Genomic DNA, 13,763 nt, shown 5'->3' with positions numbered 1-13,763 from the left:
AGCCACTCTGCTTGCACAGTAGGTAGGGAAATAACAAGGGACAGCACAGAGAATGACACACAACTGAGATTAAGAGTTTAAAAAAGAAGCCTGAAATATAACACTGCATACTTCAGCAAAACTCACTGAGATGTTTTTTTTCTTTTGGGGGATGGGAGAGGGAAGAGTGGAGAGGGGAGTTGTAGTGTTTTTTTGTTTTTTAAATGAGGTATTTGAGAGATCGCTTGTATTTGCTTCAATTGCCAAGAACAGGTGACAAGTGAGGCAATGAAAATCAGTTACTCAGTCGCAACCCCCTCATCACGTCTGGAGTAACACTGATGAGCTCCTTGGGCTGTGATAACTGCAGGCTTGCAGAGTAAATGTGAAAACATAGGGTGATCCTACAAGCTCTGAGAAAAGCCAGGCCTGCTCTCTCATCTCAGGAAAAGAAGTGGGAGCATACACAATATTTCTCTTTCATAGAGATAATAATAAAGTGACCCTGCAGAAAGCAACAGTGTACAGTAGCTGTGTATTACTAGAAGATATCGATCAGTCTTCATGCATCTCACTAACTAAATCTTTCCAAACTCATCTATTGCTTAAACAAAAATGTTTTGCAGTTCCTGTATTTAGGGTCTGAAACCCAAATAATACATAATCTATAATAAGCAAAACTGTTTTGAGATACATCAATAAAAATCTACGGCTGGGGGCAGTCATTGAACTCTCAGCAATATTTTATTTTTGAGATTTTGTCAGCAAGGTGCTTAGTACTCTGGCTCCTATCCAACAAAGCACTTAAGCACTCAGTTAATTTTAAGAACAGAAACCCATTGATTTCAACTTTGTGGGATCACGGTATTTTCTGGTACCTACCCATGTCACTGATCTACTCTTTGCTTAGACCAGTACTTCCTTTATTTACACATTCTGAGCCAAGATCCTTTAACAGATGAATGAAAATAGACTCATGTGTCTAATTACTTATTTTAAGCAGGTGACGGATATGCAAGAATTTGAATATCCAGACTACAATTTGCATAAATACATTTTAAAACAAAACATTTGAAAATCATTTTCTTCTTTACTCCTTACATGCTGAAGGGCTTTGCTGGATTGAGATCAGAGCACTCAGCACCTTTCAGGATCAAGCCCCAGGTACATAAATCAATCTTCAAAGAAATGTAATGTTCACAAAGAATATACTGGTTACACAAATTTAGATGAATGAAACCAACTATGAAGAGAAATTAGAATGTCTGAAAATTAATAAAGCACAGCTGGAATTATTCGATTCATTTATGTTAGTTGCTTAAATGGCTCTAGGGCGAAGACTTGCTGAAGGAAAATACACTAAGACTCTGGGATCAAATGCTCTTGGGGACAAATGGACCCATAGGAACATGCTAGTCTAATCTGGTCCTTGCAGAGGAACAAGTCTAGAGAAACATAACAAAAAATCCATTTTGGATTCCAATGAGCAGATATCAAGGGTTAATCACATTGTAACCATGATTTTACATATATAAACAATCACAGCATTCATAACTTTTCAAGCTACAGGATTTCTGAACAAAACAGAGGTTTACAGATATCTCAAAGAGAAACAATAACTATGGTTTTTACACTTCTTGTATAACACACATTCCAAAATATTTGTTGTACAGCAGCTGGAGTGACCCCTGCATGCATTGCATATGATAATTGTATTCCAGCAATTCAATGACCCCATTCCCGGGCTCAACCACCTAGCAGTAAACATGTCCAGCTATGGCAACATTCTGTGCTTTGAGAATTAAACAAAGATGCAAGTTCAAATATCATGTGTTTGGTATATAATCAATCTACCTACTATTAGTCAGCAACAATAAAAGCTTCCTAATACTGTATACTGCTGTAATATATCCTTATGCACTTCCCATTAGTTTTGATGGAAACTCATCTGAAAACATGCATGTATGCACACCAAATATGGTGGGTTTCTTCTGAACATCTCATTTTTTTATAAATACATATGGCTTCTTGTTGAAGATTAGTAAAGCGAGCAGGCTTTAAAACTAAACCTAAAGATTTTCTTTAGATGGAAGCAGGTAAATTCTGAGAGTGGAGCATGTAAGTAAAAGTTGAGGATGATGTCCAGCCACACCGACCCTGCAAGAAAACTTTGAATAGTCCCTAAAGAACACAAATGCGCTAGAAAGCCCCATTTGTATACATTTGCCTGGACACACAGTGATAATGTCACTCATTTCCTACTTGTACCATCCTTAAAAGATACAACAGTTTTGGTTGCCCAAAACTGAAGTCGTACAAATTCAGTCACAAGGAAAAGCTCATCGGTGTGGCATTTGCCATGAACAAAAATGAAAAACATAATGTACATGTTCAGCAGTAATTTTTAAAAAATGCTGAATCATTGATAAATTTATACTATTTTTCAAGTAATTCCAGGGTTTCAGAATCTTAATCTCTTTCCTATAACTTGGAGGGTGTGCAGACACCCTGATCTTATTAATAAAATGACTATTTAGTAAATGGGACCCTGGCTACAGAAGAGAGCTTACAGTGGCACAACTGCATGCTCTCTAGTGCAGGGCTTTTCAACCTTTCCAGACTACTGTACCCCTTTCAGGAGACTGATTTGTCTTGCATAACCCCAACTTTCACCTCACTTGAAAAGTACTTGCTTACAAAATCAGACATAAAAATACCGAAGTGTCACAGCCACACTATTACTGAAAATTGCTGACTTTCTCATTTTTGCCATATAGTTATAAAATAAATCGACTGGAATATAAATATTGTATTTACATTTCAGTGTATCGTATATAGAGCAGTATAAAAGTCATTGTATGAAATTTTAGTTTGTACTGACTTCTCTAATAGTTTGTATGTAGCCTGTTATAAAACTAGGCAAATATCTAGATGAGCTGATGTACCCCCTGGAAGCCCTCTGCATACCCCAGGGCTATGAGTGCCACTGGTTGAGAACCACTGCTCTAGTGTAGCTACTCTTGGCTTAATTAATTCAACCGCAATGAGTGGCGATAGCTATGTTGTTGGAAGAAGCTCTCGCGCTGTCTACGCTGATGCTTAGGTTGGAGTAATTTATGTCGCTCAGGTAGGTGTCTTTTCACAGCCCTGAGCGACATAAGTGGTAGTCTAGACATAGCCTATGAAAATTCTGAACCACCTTACCCTGAGAAAAATTGAAAAACAGTTAATACAAAACACTTTCACCAGGGATACTTTAGAATTTGATGCAATTCATGAACTATTCTTTAGCTTTGTGGAGGTGAGGGTGTTGCTTTTTTCTTCTTCTTCTTCTTCAAAGCAAGAAACTGATATATATTAATAAAAAACAACAATTCAGGAAAGAGGCGGTCCTTGCCTTTCAATCTGGAAAGACTCAAATGAGGGACACATTCATGCAGGCATGACTTTGTATTTGTCCCTTTAATAAATATATATTTCTTATTCCAACAATAGAAGTTTGGAGACACTACAATTGTGAGAAACATACGTAAATCTCAGACTAAAATGAGTGAGGTCCCTTGAAATGTGAGATATTTGAAAGATGTGATATTGTCTCTAATATAAAGAGTATTCTGACATGTCATCTTCTCAAATATTTTCTCTAGAAATCGATCTCAATAAAGCTCCAGGCTTGTTAAATGGAGGGAGAAAGACCATGTTAGAACAACACTGTATTTTTCTGTTGTACACCAAATTTAGTATCCCTACAGATATATAGTGTTTTTAGATCTGAAGGGGTGCAGTCATTTCAGTTCCACAAATAATGTGTCAGTGAATTTACCTGTATAGTCCTCTGAGTGCCATCAATGGTGACAGACAATAAGGGTGAAGCCAGGTTCCACTCACTGGTCACATTTAGTTTCATCCCATCAACTTCCACCTGTTGTGACACCAAATAAGACTGTTACCATGAAGACGGACAGAACACTGATCTCAAGTTCATTGCTGCATACCAAGCAGAAACCATTTTAAAACAGATGGCTCCCAAACAACCTGTCATGTTTACTGCTTCTGCCATAAAAGACAGGGTCCAACAACAGTGTCTTCTAGGCATCTCTGGGGAGAGGTGAAGGACCTGTGAACAGCTGCCTCTGAGTAGTGAGGTTTCAAGTGATTTCCAGCAAGTAACAAACACCCACCCAACTTTTAAATCTATCTGGACATGCTACATTTACTGCAATTAGACAAGTAATGCATATAAATTCAAGTGACACTTTGCAACCCACACCACAGGGCTTGCATATAATATCCTCTCCAAGGACCAAGGAAGAACTTTCCCTGTGCTCTTAATGAAGGGTTTTGCATTGTTATCTTGATTAATATAAAGCAGTAATTAATTCTTTGGTGTTACATCTCAAAGTCCAGTCAAACTTTGCAAGTTCTGTCATGTTTCCCCTCAATCTATTACTAATCAGAGGACTGATTTCACACCTACATTCCATTGTGGTTATCCCGAAAGACTTAAGGGGGAAAAATCATCACAGCATTTTTTTAATATGAGAATTTTTCTACATAAGGACAAACAAGCTGAGTTATGAAACAAAGTTAGTAACAGGAATAATGCTGACTGTGCTCTCTTACATTCATTCTTATTGGGCTATCATCCCTGTTAAAAAAAAATTACCACAAACTGCTGAATGTTGTATTCTGCCAGAAGGACCTTAGAGTTTAGTAACAGTAGAGTTTAATAAAAAGGTAGTAAAAATACTATTTATACAATATTATATTGATTAACATTTGTAGAGTGCTTCGAACATGTAAAATGTTATTTATGCAAGGCAAAGTTCAGTACAAACGATCTCAACTATACATTATATTTTAAATAAAAGGAAAACAATAGGGATTTTTTTATCTTGCATCCAGTCATATCCTCAAAAGACCCAGAATATGTCCAATCGATAAATCACAGACAATAACATCAAGTTTACCAAAATCACTTATATTTCATGCCTCTGAAATTATCTCAGTAAACTGGAAGAAAACACTGCTACAGCAAACTGTATTTACAATAAGTGCTGTTCCCTCTTTTGGCAACATAGTAAAGATATCTTAAAATTAGCATTTTTAAATTTGAACATTTAATATATTTGACAATAGGGTAAGGCAGCAAAAATTATACTATATCTAAAGGAGTTCCATATAAACAAACATATATGGCTAATATGCATAATTTCATTTCACCTTGGAAAACTTTTAGCCCAAGAAACCTCTAATTCCACAGATGCTTATTTTAGAATATAAACGTTTTCTTTAATGGATATGATCCACTCAATATTCCTACAGGCTTTGGCTTCAAATACAGTCATGTTTAGAGATCATGAATAAAACAAGTAATTTATAATGGTTCACCAAAAGGTTAGATCAGCTGGCATGATCCAGCTGCTTTGCGCTGTTCCAGAGATACAAAACTGCCATCAACTTGGCTTAAGTTAAACCAGGTTTACAGCTGCTTTGCATCACAGGAACAGCACAAAGCAGCCAGAGCATACCAGTGAATCTGTCGCAATGTCAATAAAAGTAAATTGGCAAACATTGTCTCTGCTGAGAACAGTATAAATCTTGTGAATGAGACTCCACTTAGAGCAGAACAAGCCTGGTGCCCTGTCTTCACACTCTTTGACCGATAGCTGTCCTTCCAAACTAAAGCTGATAGAAAAGCCAATCCTTCTCTGATGACATAATTAAGAACACTACTAAGAAAAAATCAGTTGTGCTAAAACAATCACCACCTTCAAATTCTTCCTCAAAATTCTCCTTTGCTGTGATGCCTACAAAGAACTTGGCAACAGCTAAGCTGGTGTGCTGAGAGTACTCTCTACCATGCTGACCAGTACTATCTCATTCTTTCCTTGTACTTCCCCGTCTATGGGTAGCCATCTGGTGTCTCTTATCTTATATATAGATTGTAAGATCTTCGGGGGCAGGGACCATTTTTTGTTCTGTGTTTGTACAGTGCCTAACACAATGGGGTTCTGGCATATGACCAGGGCTCCTTGGCTCTATGGTAATACAAATAAATAATAAATAATAATAACAATAAACTTGCAATGTTTCTCAAGAACAAGAAAACAAAGGAGCAGCTGCCAGAGCAGATCAGAATACTGGCCAACAAGCAACTGAGGCTTCACTCTGGGGCTGTACTTCTGCAAGACTTACCTATAGTCTGGTAGAAGCTACAGCTGACATCTAAGTACTAATCAAAGGTGAAGGGTGCCATTCAAACACCTCAACTCTGCAACCAATTTCATTATTAGTCCCTCTATCACTGTAAAAAGATATTTTAAAAAGTGTCAGACTGGCAAGTTACCAGACTCTGAGCCCTCACAAGAATACATACAAGTCTAGCCATCTGTGATTCAGATGAAGTTAGCATCTCATAGACTCATATGAGAGTCTATGAGATGCTCATAGACTCTAGGACTGGAAGGGACCTCGAGAGGTCATCGAGTCCAGTCCCCTGCCCTCATGGCAGGACCAAATACTGTCTAGACCATTCCAGATAGACATTTATCTAACCTACTCTTAAATATCTCCAGAGATGGAGATTCCACAACCTCCCTAGGCAATCTATTCCAGTGTTTAACTACCCTGACAGTTAGGAACTTTTTCCTAATGTCCAACCTAATTTGTTTAAGTAGTGAGACTGTCCCTTCCAGAAATCAGCCAAGTAAAGTAAGAGCAGAACCACAAGTCCAAAAGCCAAGCTAGCTAAAGGGATGGAAGCCGAAAGCCAAATATTACGGTCAGAGAACAGTCTGACTCAGTGGGAATGTCACAAACCTCTATAATTAGGCATGGAAGGATTCGATTTTTAATCGGTAAATGTCACTAAACATTAATTTCACTGTACACACAAACCAATGAAAAAATATTTCCATCGATGATAATCAAAAGGTAAAATATGAAAAATAGTCCTTGAGAACTTATTAGAGTTTGATTTAAGGATATTTACTTTGGATATTTTGACACATGATGGTGACAATTTCTATTTTTACCATTAGATAGCATCAACTTTTTGAACCTCAGTATCTACTGTCAATAAATTATTTGATCCCCCCAATATCTGACTCCCCCATAATTTCCTGAAACTGAAAATTAACAGATAAAATTGAAAAAAAGTTTCAAAGCCATTTCATACAACAGTGAAAAATGTAAATAAATATAAAAAACAAGCTTAAAAATAAACATATTATCCATCAAAATTATTTTTAAAAAATATAGAAATCGAATTCTGCCAGGCCTGTCCACACTGTTGTTTATACAGAAATCAGCGTCAGTAGTTTGTTGAGATATGAAGATACCTTCCTCTAGGCAGTGGCCATTCAGACACTACAGGATGACACACTAGGTCAGGGGTCGGCAACCTTTCATAAGTGGTGTGCCCAGTCTTCATTTATTCACTCTAATTTAAGGTTTCATGTGCCAGTAATGCATTTTAACGTTTTTAGAAGGTCTCTTTCTATAAGTATATAATATATAACTAAACTATTGTTGTATGTAAAGTAAATATGGTTTTTAAAACATTTAAGAAGTTTCATTTAAAATTAAATTAAAATGCAGGGCCCCTCAGACCAGTGGCCAGGACCCAGGCAGTGTGAGTGCCACTGAAAATCAGCTCGCGTGCCGCCTTTGGCATGTGTGCCATAGGTTGCCTAACCCTGCACTAGGGCAACAATATAGTTGAGTGATTTATAGACACTAAGTAGTAAACAGATGAGCAAATTTTGCAGCATTAATCTTTTGTTTAATTTTTGTCCTGGGCTAACGAGGCTACAACCACCAACCAGGAAACTCCTATGACCCCTATGGGCACATGGCAGATTTTGACTGTGCAAGATCATTTTTTTGCTTAGTTTGGCTGTAAGACAAAGTGAAAGAAAGAAGAAGGTTTGGACTCAAGACTTTCAGCTGCGTAGGTTCAATTGGAAAATAACCTTGCCTCCTTAGAAAAAACTGACGTTGGAAATATGAAAACAGATGCCTCTTTGTAGTATTTCTGAAGAGTCTTATTTACCAAATTCACCACTGACAAGACATTTTGGTGGATGTATTCATACCAGAGTATAACTTACAGCCTTATTTAGGCTAGATCCAGAACATCACTCAACACAATCCCAGCAATGATTTAAAATAAATATGTCTGCAGAAACGGTGAATGAAAGAGCAAACAGGACAGGCAGGGCCTTTGGGGAAAAGCAGAGCGCAGCACAATGCAAGGGCAAATTGGGAAAGCCAACAAAAGGGGAGAACTCACATTAAGCCGGCTAGCAGCGGCTTTCAAATAAAAGCTGGACGAACTAAAACATATATGATAGGAACATCTTTGATACAAATTAACTAGTCAGTAATAAGGTGCATTATCTGTATGCATCTGTTGACAAAAGTATATTCACATCAGTTTAACAGAAATCTGCTCCCTCCCCTTTCTTTTTTTTCAAACAAACGCAAGGTCAGCATTAAATACCTTTGAAGTGGTTGTTCCTGTACTCTCAAAGAAGAAGTTAAAATGTGTGATGTTTCAATCTCATTAGAAGAAACTTTTCTTTTGTTCATATTTGCAGTTATTTCTAAAAAAGACCCCAAGAGAGAGTTCCAGCCTGTACATCACTTGTCCTAAAGAAAGCTCAGTTAACTATTTATAGATCCTGCCCTTTTGTACCAAACCAGATCAAGCGATTTATTCAGTGCATGACTGCAGGAGAGAAATTCATTTGCTCTAAGTGTCATCAAGGCAGCCTTTTACCTGCTATGAATGAGACCAGAAGATTTTGAATTGCTGGGCTCTGACTTCAAATGCACATTGCTATGTTGTATGGAGTACCATGATTTCTTTCAGATTTTCAAAGCATTTTAGCATATTTATAGAGTGAACAGCCTATAACTGCAAGATCATTTTCCTCCCCAATAACTCAAACACACACACAGTCAGCTCCATATTAGACTTTTTTTTCTGTAAGGTAGCAGATTCATGTAAATTGTCAGTAGAGGCTTGGTATATTTCACTTTGGAAATGGGAGCATTCCAGTCTAGGAGGTAATGGGAAAAGACGGTAATGAATATCAACTCTTCAGCTCGGGGGCCATTTGGGGATTCATCCTGCTTTGAGCAGGGGGTTGGACTAGATGATCTCTTGAGGTCCCTTCCAACCCTGATAATAATCTATGAAATAATCTGTGAAATAAAAAGCAAAACTAAGAGAGAGAAAAATGATAGCATTTATCACTCTGATCAGCAAGACCCAACTTTTGGCATTTACTAGGGTAAAAGTCCCCTTAGAAAAGCTTAACAGAGACACTATATCCTCCAAATGAATTTTACTATGACAAATGCTTTGTTGTTCGGCTGCTTCGGATTTTTTTGTAGAGTCATTACTGAGAAAATAGCTTATATTTGTACGATAAGTGCATCCACATAGCTCAAAGCCACACTAATGCGAAGAGTTAAAGAAATTAGTTGAGAAATTTACGTTTATCAGGATAATATTTTGAAACAGCCATTGTGCCTTTAGCCTGATCGCGTACAGTGGATTTGGCAAGCGTGGTTTATGCTTTCATAGGATCATTACAGAATAAAAAGAGATAGCCTGATTCTCCTCCTGGCTCCATCCCGTTTTCCCCACCCTGGCAGCACAAAGAGCACAGAAACTACTCAGCACTGCCCTGCTAGGGTTTATCCTAGCATGGAGTCCCCAGTGTACAGAACTGGTGTCGCTAGCTCATATGCCACTGCCTTCAGGCTATGCACAGGGGTATCTTTCCTCAGCTTGTGGCCAGTGCATTGGGGATAGTCACCAAGGGCTGGTCCAGACTAGGGTGGGGAAATCGATCTTAGATACGCAACTTTAGCTAAGTGAATAACGTAGCTGAAATCGAATATCTAAGATCGGATTACTCACTCGTCCAGACGGCGTGGGATCGATGTTCACGGCTCTCCGTGTCGATTCCGGAACTCCGTTGGGGTTGATGGAGTTCCGGAATCGATATAACCGCGCTCGGGGATCGATATATCGCGTCTAGATTAGACGCGATATATCGATCCCCGAGCAATCGATTTTAACCCGCCGATACGGCGGGTAGTCTGGACATGGCCCAAGTGACAGAGTTTTGAGCAGAGCCTCTGCTTCACTAAATAATGTTAGGGAAAGGTCTCATGTAGGGCCAGCCAGAAAATGGCAGAATAGTTCAGACATTCCCCTGTCTTTTCTGGGAATTCAGAGCCAAAACTCATGTCTATGTACTGCAAGCACTAAGCAAACCTGATCTTTAACTGCCTTTCAGTTGCAAAGGTTCCATTCGTTCACCTCAGAGGCAGACCATGATCCCAACTCTTTTCCCACTTAACTGTGGAAATCTGAAAAGAATAGGTGATGGCCTTATTGTACAGCTGTGTTACCATGAGTATAAGATAGATTTCAACAGCTTCCATTTTAGACAACATTCAGATTTTAGAACAGAAATGAATTTTTAAAAATCATTTATTTAGTAGCGACTTTCACTAAACCTTATGGTAAGTTTCAAAATAAGAAATGATAGACAGGCCAAAAACAAATAATTTTTAATAGAGAGACAACATCTCTAACAATTAGCTCATAGGCTGAGCACCAAGAATTCCTGAATTCCTATTCTGGCTCTTTTATAGGCAAGTCTTGTGCCTTTAATTTTTGGTGTCTTATTTATGGGAAGTCAACTTTAGACATCTGGTAGTTATAAGTATCGCTGCATGGATACCTACTGGGAGAGAGGATATATGAAAAATTAAAAATACACACATGCACCCCCCTACCTACTTTCTGGGGAAAAATATCTTGATTTATTTGGAAATGGCCTTATTTTTAAGATAAGAATAATATACTTGATGGGCTTCTGTGTCTGGTCTAAGCTAAATACTGTGCTACAGCAAACTGCTGAGCACTGACAACAGTCCCTTAATAGAACAGAAACGTTTTATTTCATACATCTAGAACTTGGTGCATAGATCCAACAAGGTCAGCAGGCTTCAAAATAGTGAATGAGAAAGAAAAGTGTTCTTCGTTATACTTGAAAGTTGTATCCAACACAAGACACTATACAGCAGTGGTTCCCAACCAGGGGGACGGCGAGCAGGTTTCAGGGGTGGAGAGCAGGGCCAACCTTAGACTTGCTGACGCCCAGGGCAGAAAACCGAATCCCCTCCACATGTCCCTGAGCCCTGCCACCCGGGGCTGAAGCCAAAGCCTGAGCAACTTAGCTTCACAGGGGGCCCTGTGGTGTGGGGTCCTGGGCAATTGCCCTGCTGGCTACCCCATATGCCAGCCCTGGCTTTTATATGCAGAAAACCAGTTGTTGTGGCACAGGTGGGCTGTGGAGTTTTTATAACATGGGGAGGGGGGCGGTTCGGAAAGAAAAGTGTTGAAAACCCCTGCTATACATCACCTAGGTGGTCACATTGGACATAATAAGCCACTAGTTTCAAGAATTTTTCCCATTACACTACACTGGCAGCAATGCTATTTCTCATTAAACTAGTAAATTATAAAGAAAAGGACTGATAGAATGATACTTTTGATTTGAACATTTTATATTGACAAAAGCTAGGTTTACTGGGCCCTTGGGTACTGATTTCATTTAGCATTTCCAATCCTACTGACCTCAGTTGTCATAACAGCACACAAGGCTGCAGCAGTATCTAAAGGTAGGTCTATACTGCTGGGGCCAGACTCCCAACCCAGGTAGACAAACTCATGCTAGTGGGGCTCTGGCTAGTGCACTAAAAATAGTGGTGTCGACGTTGCAGCTTTGACTGAGACTCAGCCTAGCCACCTGAGCTCAGACTCAGGGCCTCGGGTAAGCCTGAGAACCTGAGCTGCAGCATCCACATGGCTAGGGTGACCAGACAGCAAGTGTGAAAAATCAGGACAGAGGGTAGGGGGTAATGGAAGCCTATATAAGAAAAAGACCCCAAAATTGGGACTGTCCCAGTAAAATCAGGACACCTGGTGACCCTACACATGGCTATTGTTAGCAAGCTAGCTTGAGTCCTGCTAGCCCAAGTTTGTCTATCTGAGCTGGGAAGCTCATTCCCAGCTGCAGTGTAGAGGTACCCTAAGACAGATAGCAGCTTATGTCGATCTAATTATGCCAGTGTCGACACTACAGCCTTGCTCCAGCTGATGTAAATGTCTCCACGGGAGGCATAGGGCTTATGTCAGTGAACTTAGGGAAACTGCATTACTTACATCAGCTGTTGGCTGTCACTCTTGTCAATTTCACAGCTCTGCCCTGGAGCTGTGAAATTGAAAAGTCAGACTGGTAGGGTCCCTGCGGAGAACCCCACACCTGGCTAACAGCTGTGGCTGTCACCCTAGGGTGGTTGGGGAGCTCCAGCTGCGAGCCCAGATACAGTCTGGGCTCTGGGCTCCCACTGCTGGGCTCCAGTGCTGTCCAGGCTCTGGATGCAGAGCTTTGTGCTCAGAGCCTGGGCAGCCACTGGGCTCCCAGTTGGGAGCCTCCTGGGGCTGGACTCTCAGCAGGGAGTGGAGCTGACAGCCCAGGCGGCAGTTGGGCTCCCAGCAGGAAGCTCTGGGCTCTCAGCCCCCAGCATTGCCCCTCTTACAACAGTGGGAGCACTCCTGGTGAGGATGTGCACCACCAACGGAAGAAGTGTAGTGTGTGTGTACACAAAAAAAAATCCCATAAATACTGTGGTAACTGTAAGTCAACCTAACATAGGTCAACTTAATTTTGTAGTGTAGACATGCCCTCAGTTATCACCCCTCATACCGAGACTGAATTGGAGCTGGCCCTTGGATTTCAAGACAACTGTGGAATCACAGAATCATAGAATTATAGGCTTAGAAGGGACCGCAAAGGTCATCTAGTCTAACCCTCTCTCTAGATGCAGGATTTGTTTTGTGTCTAAACCACCCAAGGCAGGTGGCTATATCCAGCCTCTTTTTGAAAACCAACCATGAAGGAGATTCCATGACTTCCCTAGGTGTTCTGTTCCATTCTCCTACTGTGCTTATAGTTAGGACGCTTTTCCTGACATTTAATCTAAATCTGCTATGCTGTAGCTTGTAAATACATTATAGAATTAAAGCAGGTTCTTTCTTAACTCCCTCCTAATTTGTCATTGGCCACTTCGGCTCTAACTTATGCCCCTCATCCAAAAAACCACAGTGAACACATCTGTACTCCATATTAACTCACCTGGGTAAAAACAACTTTTTAAAAGCTGTGCAGTTATCAGAGTGAAGTGGCCCTTGGTAGTCTTTTCTTTTCTACTTCCAGATGTAAAAAGCAACTGGCTCACTTTAAAATTTAGGCAAGAGAAGAGAATAGATGAAGGAAAATGTAACCAGGAGGCTCTTTATTGTGGCTTTTTATGAGCATGCTAACTTTTAAAACACAAGCTCATACGCTAAAAGTGAAGCAGGTATTTTAATTGCAGGTCTGCAACGAACAACAGAAAGTGAGAGGAGAACATCTAAATTACACCACACTTTTGGCAGTGTGAACTTTACCTCCTCTCACACACACACAAAATTCACCACTGTGTTTGTCCTGAGCACTCTTGACTTGAAACAAATACAGATTTCTCACCAATGAACCAACATGACTTTTAAAAGCAAAGCCTATGTGAAAGCGTTCAGAGTAATAGTAAGCTTATTCTCACTGTAGAAACAGCCTGAGTCAGGCTTTAAAATAAAGACAGGCAAGAGAAGGAGAACATCAATGACTCTAGAGGCTTCAACAATAGACAGA

General features: G+C 39.8%; 1 protein-coding gene across 1 annotated transcript in view; it reads right to left on the bottom strand.

The window, feature by feature from the left end:
• The window catches only part of PCCA (propionyl-CoA carboxylase subunit alpha), a 430,643-nt gene that overhangs the window by 105,071 nt on the left and 311,809 nt on the right, over positions 1-13,763 (bottom strand). The window contains 1 exon segment of the mRNA XM_030568083.1: positions 3,803-3,901. Coding sequence (XP_030423943.1) covers positions 3,803-3,901 — 99 coding nt within the window.

The sequence above is a fragment of the Gopherus evgoodei genome, chromosome 1 (genome assembly GCF_007399415.2).
Source record: "Gopherus evgoodei ecotype Sinaloan lineage chromosome 1, rGopEvg1_v1.p, whole genome shotgun sequence".
NCBI classification, from domain to species: domain Eukaryota; kingdom Metazoa; phylum Chordata; order Testudines; family Testudinidae; genus Gopherus; species Gopherus evgoodei.
The sequence above is the reverse complement of the archived record's forward strand: the minus strand, read 5'-3'. Positions and strand labels throughout refer to the sequence as shown.